General features: G+C 38.5%; 1 protein-coding gene across 2 annotated transcripts in view; it reads right to left on the bottom strand.

Moving 5' to 3' along the window:
- Positions 1–9,786: 9,786 nt before the first annotated feature.
- Rragb (Ras related GTP binding B) overlaps positions 9,787–17,191 on the bottom strand; it is a 34,099-nt gene continuing 26,694 nt past the window's right edge. For both annotated transcript variants that reach the window (XM_041646117.1, XM_041646116.1), the window contains 2 exons: positions 11,723–11,838; positions 9,787–10,538 (listed from right to left, as the gene is read on the bottom strand). In XM_041646117.1, coding sequence (XP_041502051.1) covers positions 10,441–10,538; positions 11,723–11,838 — 214 coding nt within the window. In that variant the 3' untranslated portion in view covers positions 9,787–10,440. The remainder of the gene's footprint in view (positions 10,539–11,722; positions 11,839–17,191) is intronic.

A 17,191-nucleotide genomic window follows, 5' to 3' on the forward strand; every position in this document is an offset into this window, starting at 1 on the left:
ATTTCTGAATTCAAAGGCAGCCTGTTCTACAGAGTTAGTTCTAGGACAGCCAAGGTTACACAAAGAAACCCTGCCTTGAAAAACCAAGGTCAATAATTTTTTTTTTTGATTTTTCGAGACAGGGTTTCTCCGTAGCTTTTGGTTCCTGTCCTGGAACTAGCTCTTGTAGACCAGGCTGGCCTCGAACTCACAGAGATCTGCCTGCCTCTTCCTCCCGAGTGCTGGGATTAAAGGCGTGCGCCACCACCGCCCGGCGGTCAATAATTTTTTTAAAATTTATTTATGTACCTTATGTATATGGGTGTTTTGTCTGTATGTATATTTGTACACCAGGAGAGGGCATTAGAACCCATGGGTCAATAGCTTGTGAGCCGCATGTGCTTGCTGGGAACTCAGGACCTCTGGAAGAGCAACTGGTGCTCTCAAGTGCTGAGCTGCAAGACGAATTTTTTAAGTAATCTACAAAAGGCTTTACTGAAGCTTCTCCTAGAAGCTCGTAGAGTACAGAGCTATGTGTGAACTCTTTTACAAACTTACAGACAAATGCATTTGATTATCCTAATTGACTAACTGTGGCAGGCAACTGATTTGGTGACTCTAAATAAAACTTTAGACAATTTGTGGAAAATTTGGAAAACGATGACACTGGTTTATCCTGGATAAACTGACAAAAGGAAAGAATGAGCTCCATGATGAAATTAACTGATTTCTACCATCTCAGAATATTGTGAAAGACAACAGTGAATTCAGTGATAAAATAAACTGGTTCAGAATGGTCATAAACAGTCTTATGATTTCAAAATGTGCCCTGGAAAAGGATGTTTTCTTCAGCAGACAGAGCACAAATTGTGGAAAATCAAACCAAGGCCCTCAGTATAAGAATGCTGAATTACAGCAAAAATTCAAACCTCAACCTTGGAGGGTGTCAGCAATTACAGTAAGGTTACTGGTTAAAAATAGGATTATATAACTTGTGATGAGGACATGGGAGGACCCCACTGAAGTTGAGAACTCTGAATCTTTAGATACTCACCCGAGGAAGTCCTCCCTCTGTCCTCAGCAGATGCACTCTCAATCCACCCCTGAAATACTGCCCTTTCTGCTTTGATTGAGGAAATCAATCCCGAGCTGTCCGCTAAACCAGCAGTGACTTTCACTGAAGGTGATGGCAGGCAAGACAATACTGTTGTCCCTCAGGACCCAGAAACAGTTGCCTCTAGACCTATAACCAGACTCAAGGCAAAGCAGGAGCCTAGAGGGGAGGTAGAAAGTGTAGTGCAGGAGAAGATGCACTAAGCTACTAGAGAGCTTAATGAGTTTGCTGTTTCAGTCAAGCAGAAGGCTGGAGAATACGTGTGGGAATGGATTCAAAGGGTGTGGGATAATAGTAGAAGGAACATAAAACTAGATCAGGCTGAGTTTATTGATAAGGGGCTACTGAGTGGAGATTCCAGGTCTAATATAGAAACTTAAATAGTTAAAAAAAAAAGATGCCAGTATTTGATGGGTAGGCTGAAGCTATTGTCAAAAGATGACCTACTGAAAAGGAGTTGGAGATGCCTGGTATCCCTTGATTTAATGTTGATGAAAGGATTTTAAGACTCAGGGAAATTGCAATTGTAGTGTTGGTATGCTTTGTAAAGCTCAATCTTCACAATGGGAAGAAGGCCCAGAAGACATGGCCTTCATGAATCCTGTATGACGCAAAATGGTGAGGGGGTACCAGAACATCTGAAGAACTTCGCTGTCGCCGTTTTCCTTGTGCCATACCTTAGTTAGGGCTGGATATGCTGCTGCTCAGCTGAATGAATTAAATGCAATGAGTTTAGTTGGGCCCTGAAGTAGCAGGGGCCAGGTGGCAGTATTGAATTTCCAGAGACAAGGTGACCATAGTTATTGTAATGGGCAGCATAGACAATGCAATGTCCATAATAGCCTGACATAGGCAATGTGGTTTTTATGGAGGCGTGACCCATATATACCTTTGGTACTGGCTAATAAATCATGGTGTTTCCAGACATGAAATAGATAGGCATTCTGCATTTTTGTTTGATCTGTATAAGTGGGGAAAACTCAAACGAGAAAGGTTCCATTGGATTGTGGCAAAAGGGAATCTCAGACTGTAACCCAATTTCAAGACTTGAGCCAGTTTGGAGACCCAGAATCCCTTGAATGAAGGGACGGCTAGGTTCTCCTGACGTAGGAGCTTGATCAATTCTGTCTGAGTTTAAATGTTAGCCTTTCTCCAGTCCTTTCCCAAATAACCTATGGCCTTTACAAAATATAACTGTACAATGAGGGAAAAGAAACAATCAGACTTTGCAGGATCTGTTGGATACTGATTTTGAATTGACAAATTCCGGGAGACCCAAAGAAACACTGTGGCCCTCCACTTAACGTAAGGGATTGTGGAGGTCAGGTGATCGATAAATGAAGATTTGGCTGAAGTCAATCTTACAGTGGGTCGAAAGGTTTCCAGAACTCATCCTGTGGTTGCTTCCTCAGTCTTATAATGTGTAATTGGGATAGATATACTTAGAAGTTGGCATTGGTTCCTTGACTGTGGAGTGGGGGCTATTAGAGTTGGAAAGGCTAAAGGGAAGCCTTTAGAGTTGCCTCTGCCAGAGAAAATAGTGAATCAAAATTAATATGGCATTCCCAGAGGAACTGCAGAGATCAGTGCCACCATCAAGTACTTGAAAGATGCAGGAGGATGGTTTCCACCACATCTCCCTTTAACTCTCCTATCTGGCCAGTGCAGAAGACAGATGGATCGTGGAGAATGACAGTTGATTGTTGAAAACTCAATCAGGTAGTGACTCCAATTGCAGCTGCCATACCAGATATGGTGTTCTTACCTGAGCAGATTAACACATGTCCTGGTACATGGTTAGGAGCTATTCATCAATAAATGCTCTTTTCTGGTACGTGTTCATAAGGACCACCAGAGGCAATCTGCTTTCTGTTGGCAAGGCCAGCAATATAAAACTGCAAAGTTTTATGTCAATGATATATCAACTCTCCAGCTGTGTTACAACTTAGTTCAAAGGGATATTGATTGTCTTTCTTTTTCACAAAGCCTCACATTGGTTCACCATATTGTCAACATTGTGCCAATTAGACCAAGTGAGCAGGAGGTAGCAAGCGCTTTGGAGTTGTTGGTAACAAATAAATGCATCAGAGGATGGGAAATAATCCAACTAAAATTCAAGGGCCTTCTATCTCAGTGAAATTCTTTGGAGTGCAGCAATATGGGGCATGCAGAGATGTTCCTTCTAAGGTGGAAAGGATGGCCCCTCCCACCACCAAGAAAGAAGCACAACACTTACTGGGCCTATTTGAATTTCGGAGGCAGCACATTCCTCACTGGGGTGTTTGTTACTCTGGCCCATATACCAAGTGACTTGCAAAGCTGCTATCATTGTGTGTAGCCTGGAACAGAAGGCTCTTCAACAGGTCCAGGCTGTTGTGCAGGCCGCTCTAGCACTTGGGGCATATGATCTGGCAAATCCGAAGGAACATGAGCTGTTAGTGGTACATTGGGAAGCTGTTTGGAGCGTTTGGCAGGCCCTTACAGGTGAATCACAGGAGAGACCTTTGGGATTTGGGAGCAATGCTCTGCCATCTCTGAAGACAACTCTTCTCCCTTTGAGAGACAGACAGTTCTTGACCTGTTATTTTTCCTCAGTGGAAACTGAATGTTTGACAATGGGCCACCAAGTTACCATGAGACCTGAGATGCTCAACATGAGCTGGGTGTTATCTGACCCACCAAGTCACGAAGTAGGATGTGCACAGCAGCAGTCTATTATCAAATGGAAGTGGTATGTATGTGATTGGGCCTGAGCACATCCTGAAGGCACAAACAAGTCACATGAAGACACCGCCCAAATGCCTATGGTTTCTACTCTTGTTACAATGCTGCCTGCTGCCAGGTATGCACCTTATAGCCTCATGAAATGTTCCTTAACATCAGCTGACTAAGGAAGAGAAGACGAAGGCATGGTTTACTGATGGCTTTGTACATTATGCAGGTACCACCCAGAAGGGGACAGCTGAAGCATTACAACCCCTTTCTGGGGCAACCCTGAAAGACAGCAGTGAAGGGAAATCGTCACAGTCGTCAGAACTTAAAGTAGCACACATGATCATACATTTTTTTTTTGGAAGGAAAAATGGCCAGATGTGTGATTGTTCATTGATTCACGGGCTGTAGCCAATGGATTGCCTGGATGGTCAGGGACTTGGAAAGAACATGATTGGAAAGTTGGCAAGAAAGACCTCTGGGGAAGAAATATGTGGACAGATCTTTGCAAATGGGAGAAGGATGTGAAGATACCTGTGTCCCATGTACATGCTCATCAAACGTGACTTCTGTAGAGGAGTTCAATAACAAAGTGGATAGGATGACCTCTTCTGTGGACACCAATTAAGAGAGTATCAGTGGTTAACATATTTAAAAAGAATGCCCTTAGGGGACATTGTCACTTATCCTAAATTTTATTATTCATTTGGGGTTGTATGAGGGATATAATGCTAGGCATAATTATGACCTGGTTAAATATATAATACATTAACAATTATACATGAAATAGTTTTATCATGATAGGCATAATTATGATCTGGTTAGATATATGATGTATTAACAATTGTATATGAGATAGTTTTATTATGCTAGGCAAAATTAATGTTTTCATTTGTAAATAAAGCATAGCAAAAGGAGATGATTGTGTATCAAGTTGACACGGGATGGATTGTGAGGGCTTATTTTTTTGGTTGTTAACTTGACTCCATCTGGAATTAACTAAAACCCACGTGGCTGGATAAACCTATGAGGGATTTCTTTCTTTTCTTTGTTTTTGTTTTTTTGTGACAGGGTTTATTTTGTGTAGGCCTGGCCAACCTGAAACTCACTCTGTATGTAGACCAGGCTGGCCTCAAGCTCATAGAGATCTACCTGCCTTGGTTTCCCGAGTGCTTGGATTAAAGGTATGAGCCACCACTGCCCAGTGGGGATTTTTTTCTTAATTAAATCATTTGAAATGGCAAGACCCACTTTTAATTCCGATCTTCTGAGGTAGGAAGATCCACCTTTAATCTGGGATATGTCTTCTTCTGGGAGCCTATGCCAAGGACATGGAAGATGGGAGCTTGCTCTCTTGGCCTGCTTCCTTTCTGTCGCAGAGTCACACTCAGACCCTTTAGCCATCTATCACAATGCCCATGAGAAGTCATTTCCATTTCTGAGGAGCTACTATTTTAAATATCTTCCTAATTCCTTTTATCTCTACTCACTGTTTACTTGGTTCAAGACTAAATGTGAATGTCTAGGCTTCATGTCACCTGAGTGAAGACTGGTATACTGGAATATGCAGATATGTCTCTGTTCATGCATGACATAGCACAACACAGTTCCCAACTCCCTTTTCAAGTTGGGTCTCCTGCAGGTACTTGGTCTCAGACACCTCTATTAACCTTGTTGCTCAAGCTGAAAAACCTGAGCTTTTACCTGATTCTTGTTGGGCACACCTCATTAACAACTCCTTTTGGCTCTAAGAAACTAGCTAGAATCCTTCGAATTTTCATTATTCTGGCCCCAAATTCCAGATTCTTATCTGTTGCTACAAATGCCTACACTTCATTCCTTCTCTCTCCAGTCTGATTTCTAGCAGCAATCATTTTTTCAAAGTATGATATCAGTCCTCAGCCTAAAACCCTTCCAGTGGCTTTCCAACATTAATGGGAATAAACACCAAATTCTTCAGTTACCTAGCATGCAGTGGTGGTGCACGACTTTACTACTCCCAGGACTCCAGAAGGCAGAGGCAGGTCAACGTCTGTGAGCTTAAACCAGCCTGTTCTACAGAGCTGATTCCAGGACAGTGAGGGCTGCTACACAGAGAAACCCTGCCTTGAAAAACAGAAAGAAAGAAAGAAAGAAAGAAAGAAAGAAAGAAAGAAAGAAAGAAAGAAAGAAAGAAAGAAAGAAAGAAAGAAAGAAAGAAAGGAAGGAAGGAAGGAAGGAAGGAAGGAAGGAAGGAAGGAAGGAAGGAAGGAAGGAAGGAAGGAAGGAAGGAAGGAAGGAAGGAAGGAAGGAAGGAAACCCTGATACTCTCCTCTCTCACCCACTTTTACTTTCTAACCCACATTGGAGCACAGGACTGAAATCTCAAGGTCCAAATAAGGAGCAGAAGGAGAGAGAGCACGAGCAAGGAACTCAGGACCGCGAGGGGTGCACCCACACACTGAGACAATGGGGATGTTCTATTGGGAACTCACCAAGGCCAGCTGGACTGGCTCTGAAAAAGCCTGGGATAAAACCGGACTCTCTGAACATAGCGGACAATGAGGACTACTGAGAACTCAAGAACAATGGCAATGTGTTTCTGATCCTACTGCACGTACTGGCTTTGGGGGAGCCTAGGCAGTTTGGATGCTCAACTTACTAGACCTGGATGGAGGTGGGAGTTCATTGGACTTCCCACAGGACAGGGAACCCTGATTGCTTTTCGGGCTGAGGGGGGGTGACTCAATTGGGGGAGGGGGAGGGAAATGGGAGGCGGTGGCAGGGAAGAGACAGAAATCTTTAATAAATAAATAAATTAAAAAATTTTTATCATATATGCTTGTGCACACACATGTGATGGTCACTCATGGAGATCAGAAAACAACTTTGTGGAGCCAGTTTGCTCCCTCTTCCTTTACCTGGGTTCTGGGGACTGAACTCAGGTTGCCAGGCTTGTTTGGGAAGCGCCTTTACCTGTTAGGACATCTTGCTTGCCCCCAATTTTAAAATAAACTCACCATACTGCCTCATCTAACTTCTCTCGCCTCCCATTTAGTTATGTTAACCTTGCTGCTACTCGACTAGTATTTCAAGAATCCTCCCAAAACATAAACCTTATACTTAATTATTCCCTCTGCCTGGATAATGCTTCCCTAAGGAATGTCTTTATTCAAATATCATTTCATTAAGGAGGTTAATTCTGCTTTCCCTAACGAAATGCATCCCTGTTATTTGTTTCTGTCAACTCGAATGGGCATAAGTTGTACAAATATATCATGTCCATGACCCTGTTTTTGTATTAAAATAACAGTTGAATTGGTAGACTGAATAAAGCAGATTGGCTCTCTAATGTGGGTGAGCCTCATCTGATGAAGATGAACACAAAATACGGGATGATCCTTCTGGCAGCAAGAGACTGGCCTGACTGACCTAAGTGGGGATAGCCATCCTTTCTCTTCCTGTTTTACACAACACTGGCTTTCTTGGGCCAGTATTTACATTTGCCAGCATTTGGACTAGATCTTACGCAACCAATCCTGTTGTTTCCCTAGCTTTTGTATTAGACAGAAGGTTAGGTATTTGAGTCTCAATGGACTTTTATGTTGGACCCCTTCTTCATAGTCAACAACTTGGAAAATAAAATATCCAGAAAAATTATCAGGATTTTAATAGTTGTCAGGAAAATTGGATCCAAGTCATATCCCTCACTGTATAAAAAGTTAAACAGATAACTTTTTAAACCTGGTGCCAGGACCCCTAAACCTTATGTGATTACTGATAAAGAAGGATGTGTCATTCCCCGTCTAGGAAGACATAAGCTGTGGTGGTTTGAATGAGAATGGCCCTTATAGGCTCATGCTTGAACACTTAGTCCCCAGTTGGTGGGATTGTTGGGAAAGATTAGGAGGAGGTGCTTTGAAGCTCTCAGGTGCTGCTCCATTCAACATGCATGTTGCTTGCTGTCCATGCTGTCCTACCATGATAGTCATAAAGTCAAGGAAATAAAATGCTTCCTTCTATAAATTACCTTGTTCATAGTATTTTATCACAGCAATGAACAAGCAACTAATATATAACCCAAACAAGCCTATCAGTCACTTGGACAGGACAAAGTCCCTCAGGAATAGCCACTTATTCTAGAGAAATACTTAAAATATAGTGTTTCATCTGCCTAAATTGCATATCAAGGTTGAGTCTCCCCGGCCATTGTTTGTCCTTGCCCCATGACTGTATACTCTAAACTAACTTTGTCTTGTCTGACTTTGACACTACACTTTGTGTTTTGCCTGAATTCTTTTGATGGAGATAATAAGGGTCTGGGAGATAAAAAGAGTCCAGACCAAGATCCTTGATACATGTGAACTCAGACTGAGACATGATTGGTTGGCTATTCTGTGTCTCATTTGCCAACTACAGATCCCTGGGATTTCTCAGATTTCCATAATCACATGAGCCAACCCCTATATTTATGCACTCATGCGCACAAGCGCCAGCATCCACACACATACCCAAGACATCCCACCTCTTTTTCTCTTGAGAAGGCCCAATATATTTTCATTTATTGCTTTAACGGGTTATCAGGAATTTGGTAGCTTGACATAATAGAAATTTATTATAGTTTTGGAGGTCAAAAGAACAATTTGTTTCATAGGGCTAAACTCCAGGTGTCAACATGGCTATTTTCTTCTTAAGGCAGCTGGGGTTCTAGAAGCCATTTCATCCCTGTCAGTTCCTAGTGGCTCCACAATAGGCTTGTGGCGACCTGCTTTCACCTTTTAAATTTTTTTATTGATTATTTGGGAATCTCACATTATACACCCCAACGGTGCTCACCTCCCTGTCTTCCCATGTCTGTCCCCCACCCCCACCTCTTACCCTGCCTCTAGGAAAAAACAAATCTGTTTTGTGTTGTCCATATATCACTGGTGCATGGTCAAATTCCTAGTGGCCACCTGCTTCCAATTTTAACAGTGATTTTTAGTCTTTCTCACAGTCTCTTTTGGTACTGATTGTCCTGTCATCCTCACCCAAATTTAAAGTGTCCTTATATGTGGTGCTACATGGATCATGCAGGAAAATCTTACTTCATTGAAAGGCAGCTGATCAGTAGCTTTAATTATGTAGGTAACCTTAATTTCTCCTTGCTAGGTAATATATGAACAAATTCAAGGAATTAGAAGTGGGTAACTATACTGCCTACCTCAATGCCTTCCTCCAACACTGTTGTAATTTTCTTCATAGTACATTTGTCTCCCAATAAAACATACATAATTGGTTACTGTCCATTTCCTTTATTTAAATAAAGAGCCCATGGGTTCAAGGGGTTTGTTTTGTTGACCCCTGTGTCTCAGGCTCTGAAGGTATTATTTGAACCATAATAAATTGTGGACTAAATTTCTGACTAAAATAATAAGGCTTGCAATTTTGTTAGTAAGCATTCCTGCTTCAAAGAGAAGTCAGGAATTTAAGTAGGAAATCATAAAGCTCTGTTTTGCAAAGTACTGTTTTTGGAGACCTAAAACAGATACACATCCCTCCTTTAAAGGGGCTCTAGGGAAACAGAGACTATAATCCTTCACAATAGCAGTTAAGGGAAAACTTAAATATTGCAAAATTGTCCTGGCACTCAGGGATTTTACCAGTTATACCAGCACTGGAAATTTTCTATCAAGATCAGGTCAGGATTACTAACATAGATTTTCCAACTGCTGTCAATCCATAAGGTATAGATAAGTTATTTTTTAAATATTGATTTCACATAATTATTCTGTGCAGTAGCTTTTTGTGTTTTTCGTTTTACTATAAAATTCATATATCACAGATATCAGACATTTAAAGTCTTTTCTAGTACTTGGTGCTAAAATTCTGGCTACATTCTAAATTTTATTTTAAACTTTTTTCCAATAAGCAAATTCTCTTCTCTAGAATAAATGAAACTTTAAACTCTTAGTGTAAAATTCAAGATATGAGAAAAAGAAACACAGACACTGAAATCCCTAACAGCAAACATTTATTTACAATCCAAGTTAAGGAATGCATATATTTATATATGTGTGTATATACATACACACACACACACACACATATATATATATATGATTTTTTGAGACAAGATCTTGATATATATATATATATATCCCTGGCTGGTCTAGTCCTCCCTATGCAGACAAACTGGCCTCAAACTTGCAGCAATCCTCTTGTCTCTACTTCCCAAATGCTGGGATTATAGGCATGAGCTACCATGCCTGGCTGAGTCACGGAATATTTTTAATGCATGCTGAGAAAACAGTAATACTTCAAACTTACATGTATATATTTGATAATGAATACAAGAGGATGCTTGGAAGGACTTTGGCATACACTATTTAAAGCAGGTTATCGGAACACAAACACCATTAGAATCATGTTATCAGAACACTTACATATATCACCTACATATATGTTACACCAACTTCATGGACACCCCATCTTCTAACTCCTCACTGGCTATTTGAATAAATAGCATTCAAAGTTAAATGGTAAGACTGGGGAGTAGAGAAGAAATACAGAAGTGTTAAGCATCACAATATTTTAGAGTCTACATTTATGAATACAACAATAAAATTAAGAAACAGTGTTTCAATTTTAGTGTGGGAAACAATATTTGGCAATGCTTAGTGCATGAGAAGACACTGTTTTGGTCCATCCACTCTTTCCAGCTTTTCAAAGTGTTTCCTGGCATTGCGGATGTTGATCAGAGTAGCTGCAGAAGCTGAGGGTGGGGAGTGGGGAGACACCCAATAGATTAAGAAGAGCAGTCAAAAAAGCAAATAAATTAAAAGATCCAAATCCTTCAGTGTATGCCAGAGAAACTTACAGGAGCAGGAAGCCTTAAGTTATGAAGATTTGATATTTCTAAAGCAGATTTTCACATATCCTAAACATAAAATTTCACAATCTTTTGGTTTGAGACTAATAGAATAGACCTCAAGAAATATCTGATGCTACCTTTAAATATTAACATAAAATAGATAAAACCAGAAGACAGATAATGTAAACATGTGGGAATATTCTGGAAACACTGAGAACCTTTAGTCTAATGGTTGTAGCAAACATGGCTTCCATGACATGGAAATAAAAAATACTACCCCCTAATGCTTATAACAGAAATATACAGCCGTGGAACATGGAGTTCACCTTTAATAACTTAGAGGTTACATGGCTAGTATTTTAAAAGTTCTGGGATCCGGGTTCTTTTTTTTTTTTTTTCAAACTCCGCAATTAGTAATTTGCTGTGATAGTCTGAATGTAACTGGCTCCCATAAGCTCACAAGGAGTGGCACTCCTGGGAGGTGTGGCCTTTTTGGAGGAAATGTGTCACTGTGGAGGCAGGCTTTGAGGTTTCCTATGCACAGGAAACCACCTAGTCAACTTCCTGCTGTCTTCTGGTCAAGTTTAGCCAGCTCCATGTGTGCCTGCGCGTTGCTATGCTACCCATCATGATAATGGACTTAACCTCTGAAACCGTAACCCACCACTTCAATTGAATGTTTTCTTTGTAAGAGTTGCCATAGTCAAAGTGTCTTTTCACAGCAATAAAAATCTTAAGAAGCCTGCTTTCTTAAATTCTCATTAAGCAAAACATAATACATGAGAAAAAATCATTTTCAGTTCTAAAATGTAAGCTTATTAAATAAAATTATTTAGAACTACTACTACCACTACTAATTTCTTTAACTGTAGCTTTAATATGTACATTATACATTGTATATGTATATGTAAAATTTACCACACTTACCATTTTTAAATGAATAGTGAGATTAAGTGACTTAGATATTCTTATACAATCACCCTCATCATAAAATAATTATTAAATATTTAATAAAGTACTGTCTCTTCAGCCTTTATTTAAAAATTATGAGAGGTTTAAACTATGTCAGACAAGTTTAAACTTACGAATGGATGGATCAGACATCACGACCATGACGTAAGTGTTGGATGTGAATATGTCAATGAAAGCAGCAAAGTTAGAGTTCCTCACTTCCATACTCTGGAAAGAGGCAGCCAGCTTGCTATAGGAGAAAGGAAAATGGTGGTTAAAGAAAAGACTAAAATAAGTTGCCCTTTATTATATTAGAAAGTTTTACAGTACTATATCTCATTTCATCGTCTTGAAGTTTCCAAGGAAACTGTACTGATGAATCAACATGTTTAGAGAGTGGCTAGACTGAAAACCAGGATATGGATTGATAAAGACTAAAAAGTGAAAATGAGCTTAAAACTTGACATATATTGCAAAGTATTCCCAAAGACTTTCTAATACTTCTCCTAATTAGCAGACAATAATAATAATGGGTTGCATCATGTCATTTTCTCTCTCTTTGTTCTTATTTACCGCCCCCCCATTCTCCTAAAACCCTCTCCCCTCACCACTGCTAGTTTCCTTATTCCCAAAGTTGTGCACCTATGTATTTTCAAGTCATGTGCATCATATTTCCCTCTCTTCTCTCTAATACAACTTAAGATATCTTCCTATTCTCTCATGATCCCATTTCTTATTTTTATGACCTGAATACGAAGACACAAATTTAAATGTAGATTCCTCATATGAGAGAAAACATGGTATTTTTGAGTAGCCTATTTCACTTAAACATATTATTACCTGTTCCATTTATTTTCCTGAAAATGTCACAATTTTCCTTTCCTTATGATGGATAATATTCCATACTGTATACGCACAAAATTTTCTTTATCCGTGAATCTGTTCATGGGTACCTAAAGCTGGATCTATTTTGAAGATACTGTTAATAGATCACCAATAACATGAATGTTCAATATCTCTGTACATATGGAGTCCTTTGAGTACATGCCAAGTATTTAGCTGAGTCATACAGAAGTTTTACTTATAGTTTTTTGGTAAATTTACATGATGGTTCCATAGTGCCTGCACAAGTTCATACCTTGTACAGTGTACAAGGACTTACTCCTCCTTCTGATGTGCTTCTAAATGTGTTGTCTTTGTTTCTTGATGAAAGCCAGACTGATTGTGCTAAGATGTGATAATGAAGATGTTTTAACTATCATTTACCCTCATGACTAAGGTAATAATTATTAGTCAAACAATTATTGGCCATATACATTTCTTCTGATAACTATGTAATTCATCTGCCATTTACTGATTGGGAGACTTTTTTAGATTTAGAGTTCTTAATAGATTCTAGATATTCATAATCTAATCTGACAGATTTTGTAAAGTTTTTTCAATGTGCTGTTTGTTACCTTTGCGATATAGAAACTTTTCAATTTCATGTAACACCACTTGATAAATCTTGGGATTACTTCTTGAGCACCTAAATTTGCTTTGAGAAGAGTCCTTGCCTATATCTTGAACTGTTTTGCACTTATTTTTACCTAGTTGTTTTAGAGTTTCAGGTCAATAACAACTTTGATCACTTTTATTCTGCAGGGCAGGAGATATAGGTCCACTCTTATCCTTCTACATGTGAATATCTAGATGGTTTTCCCCAGAAGCAACTTCTGACATTTCTGCCAAAATTAGGGGCCTGTGGTAGTAGTGTTTATTTCTGTATCATCTATTCTATTTATCCACACATCTCCTTTTCTCGTGTGTGTATTCCTAAATATAAAAATACAACCTGTTCAGTCTATATAATGACTACTATTTTAATACTGATTTAGTATCCTGTTAATTTGTTGAATATGTTGATTAGCTACAGGTTTGACACACATAACCCTTATTATGTAGAGTTACATTTTTTTAAAGACAGGGTTTCTCTGTGTAACAATTCTTTCTGTCCAGAAACTCACTCTGTGTAACAATCCTGTCTGTAGAAACTCATAGAGATTGGCCTGCCTCTACCTCTCAAGTAGTGGGATTAAAGGCGTGTGCTGCCACCATCTGGGGAGATACATTATTTTTATTTCTAGTTTTATCAGGCCTTTATCATGAGAAATTGCTAAACCTTGTCAAAAGCCTGTCCTGCATCTAGTAATATGCGTTCTATCTGTATGTTCATTTATGTATTATATTATACTTATTGAGTACCATACATTGAACCAACTTTGAATCTGTGGGACGAAAGCAAGTTGGCCATGGTATATAGTCTTTGTTCCATAATTTAGTTTTCAAGTACTCTGTTGAGTTTTTGCATCTATGTTCATCAGGAAAATTGATCTGGGTTATTTCTGGTGTGCCCTTACTGGGTTATGGTAACAACATAACTCCTTCATAGAATTAATTTGGTAGTATTCCTTCCCTTTCTGTCTCATGGGACAGATTATTAGGTATTAGATTTACCTGTTTCTTAAACGTTTGGTAAAACTCAGTAATCCACTTGATTCTAGGCCTCTTTGTGGAGAGACATGTTTAATTAGTACTTCAGTCTAGCTACATGATATGGTTCTGAGGTATTTATACCTTTTGTACTGAATTTAGGTAGGTTATAGATATTTAGGAATCTATCCATGTCTTCCAGGTTTTTCAGGGGATTTTTTTAATATAAGTATTCAATGTGTTCCCTAATAATTTCCTAGATTTAACTAGAATTTGCTGCAACATCACCATTCACAGCTCTGATTCTATTAATTATTTCTCTTCTGTTTAGTTTAGCTATAGGCTTATCTCTCATGTTTAGCCTTATAAGGAGGCATCTTGTTGCCTGATTCTATGTATTTACCTTTTAGTCTCGATTTTCCTAACTTTTGCCCTGATTTGTATTATTTCTTGTCTCCTACTTTAATAAATTTAATTTATTTAAATTTAAGGTTTGGTTATTCTCTCCTCCCTCCCTCCCTCTCTGTAGCTTTGGCGCCTGGCCTAGAACTAGCTCTTGTAGACCAGGCTGTCCTTGAACTCACAGAGTTCTGCCTGTCTCTGCCTCCAGAGTGCTGGGATTAAAGCTGTGCCACAACCGCCCAGCTTGTTCGCCTTTTTCTAAGACCTTAACGTACACCATTGTTATTTGAGATATCTCTGATTTTAATGTAAGCACTCATGGCTTATAAACTTTTCTCTTAGAACTGCTTTAGCTGTATACCACAGATTATGGTAAATTACACAATCCTTTTCACTTGATTCTAAGAATTTTTAAACTTCCTCTTTGATTTAGTCTATCATTGTATATTTAGGCATGTTATTTTCTACAATTCCTTTATGTTTCTGTTATTTGCCTTTCTAGTTTTAGTCCCATTATAATCTGACAAAATAAAAATAATTATTTGAACTCTTTGGTTAAGGCTTATTTGGTAGCTTATGTGATCAAATTCAGAGAAAGTTTCATGGACTGCAGAAACAAATGTGTATTCCATGGACGTAAGATGGACTATTCTGCAGACATCTATAAAATCTATTTAATCTGTGGTAGGGTAGAGCTCTGACATTTGTTAGTTTTCACTTTGGATGACCTACCTAAAGCAGCATATTAAAATCAAAAGTATCAGGACCCATCTGTGTTTTCATGCTGTTGTGTATTTGTTTTAGCAAATTAAATTCTGTTAACACTTGGTACATATACATTTATAACTGTTATAAATTCTTAATAAGTTGCTCCTTATATTACTATGTAGCTTCCCAATTTCTAATTTCCATTTGAAGCATACTTTATCAAGTATCAGAATAGCTGTGGTAGTTTATTTTCTGCTTCCACTTGCTTGAGGAGTTGACTTCCATTCTTTGCTACATGTGTATAGATTTCTTTGCCAGTGAAGTGAGTTTATTGTATGAAGCAGTTAAATGAGGAACTGAAGACACTTGCATTTAAGATTTACTATTTCCTACAGGGCTATTTTATTGTTTTAAATGTTATGGGTTCGTTCCCAGCTATCCTTTCTGCATTTTTTCCTATGAAATTTAGTTTTTCCTGTAATTTTATGATGGGAACTGTCTTTCTACTGTACTGTAGTACTTTCTTATATTTTTTAAAGTGCTCATATGGTAGTCATTAACTACCACAGTTTTTACTTATTGTGAAATGTTCTTATTTTATTAATTTAAAAAGGTAGGTTTCGGGCTGGAGAGATGGCTCAGCGGTTAAGAGCATTGCCTGCTCTTCCAAAGGTCCTGAGTTCAATTCCCAGCAACCACATGGTGGCTCACAACCATCTGTAATGAGGTCTGGTGCCCTCTTCTGGCTTTCAGGCACACATGCAGGAAGAATATTGTATACATAATAAATAAATAAATAATTAAAAAATATTTTAAAAAAAAAGGTAGGTTTCCTGGACATAGCAATTTTAGTTGTCAGCTGTTTGGTTTCAGGGCTTGAAACATATCATGTGATGTTTTTCCATCTTTAAAGCTCAGTTATATGCAATTTTATGTTATTCTGATGTTTGCCCTTGTTGGAGGTTTGACATTTTCTCCTTGCAGCTTTTAATGTTGTTTCTTTGTTTTGTATTTTGGGTGATTTATCATGCTAAGGCTCTTCTTTGGTCAAGGATACTTGGGGTTGTAAATGCCTCTTGTGTCTGGCTGTCCATTTCTTTCCCTAGATTTTGGAAATTTTCTGTTATAATTTCATTGAATATAGTGGGAACTGAACTCAGGTCCTCTGCAAAAGCAACAAGTGTTCTTAACTACTGAGCCATTTCTTTAGCTGGATGCCCTAACATTTTATCTTAGCTCTTCTCGCAGATTCTTAGCTTTGGGCTCTTGAACATGACCTCATAATTTTTACAAGGTTTAGTCATGCTAAATTTTTTCTTTTGGTATTTTGAGACAGGGTTTCTCTGTAGTCCTAGCAGTTCTGGAACTTGTTCTATAGACCAGGCTGGCCTCAAACTCCCAAGTACTGGGATTAAAAAGATGTGTGCTACCACAGACTAGCTGGTCATGCTAATTTTGTGCATCTGTCTGTCTCTCTACCTACCTGAATGCAATTTATCCTCAAAGTTTTGTATTCCTTTTTTCTGCTTGGTTTTATGTGTTAGTAATCCTTCACACTGTATTTTGATAGAATTTTTTCTGAAGTTTAATTTTGTTCTTTTTCAGAATCTCAATTTCCTTAGTAAATATTTTCTACATTCTTTTTTTAAAATTTCTCCTCCACACTGCTGATCTTTCCATCCATTTTGACAACTTTCATATCTAGGCCCTAAATAGATTTCCTTACTTAAGTAATCCTGATTCTTGAATCCTCTATTTGAGTACTGTTATTTTTTAAAGCAGTACTCTGAAGTCCTTTTCTAAATTTCTGGTATTTCAATATCTTTGGTTTCCAGTACGGAGAAACTGTGTGCATCTGTACACATGAACACAGTGTCACAGTGGTTCATTCTCTCTCTAGTGATGCTTTGTTGTGTTTGTATCTGTTGGGTGTAGTTTCTAGTTTTCCTATTTCTTTCTTTTCTTACTGGTTTGGTTATTTTATGTGAGTCATCATGGTGAGCTGCCTTTACTTGGTATAT

This window comes from Microtus oregoni, unplaced genomic scaffold, assembly GCF_018167655.1.
Source record: "Microtus oregoni isolate MIOR12 unplaced genomic scaffold, Mior012 000121F_000, whole genome shotgun sequence".
In the NCBI taxonomy this organism is placed as follows: domain Eukaryota; kingdom Metazoa; phylum Chordata; class Mammalia; order Rodentia; family Cricetidae; genus Microtus; species Microtus oregoni.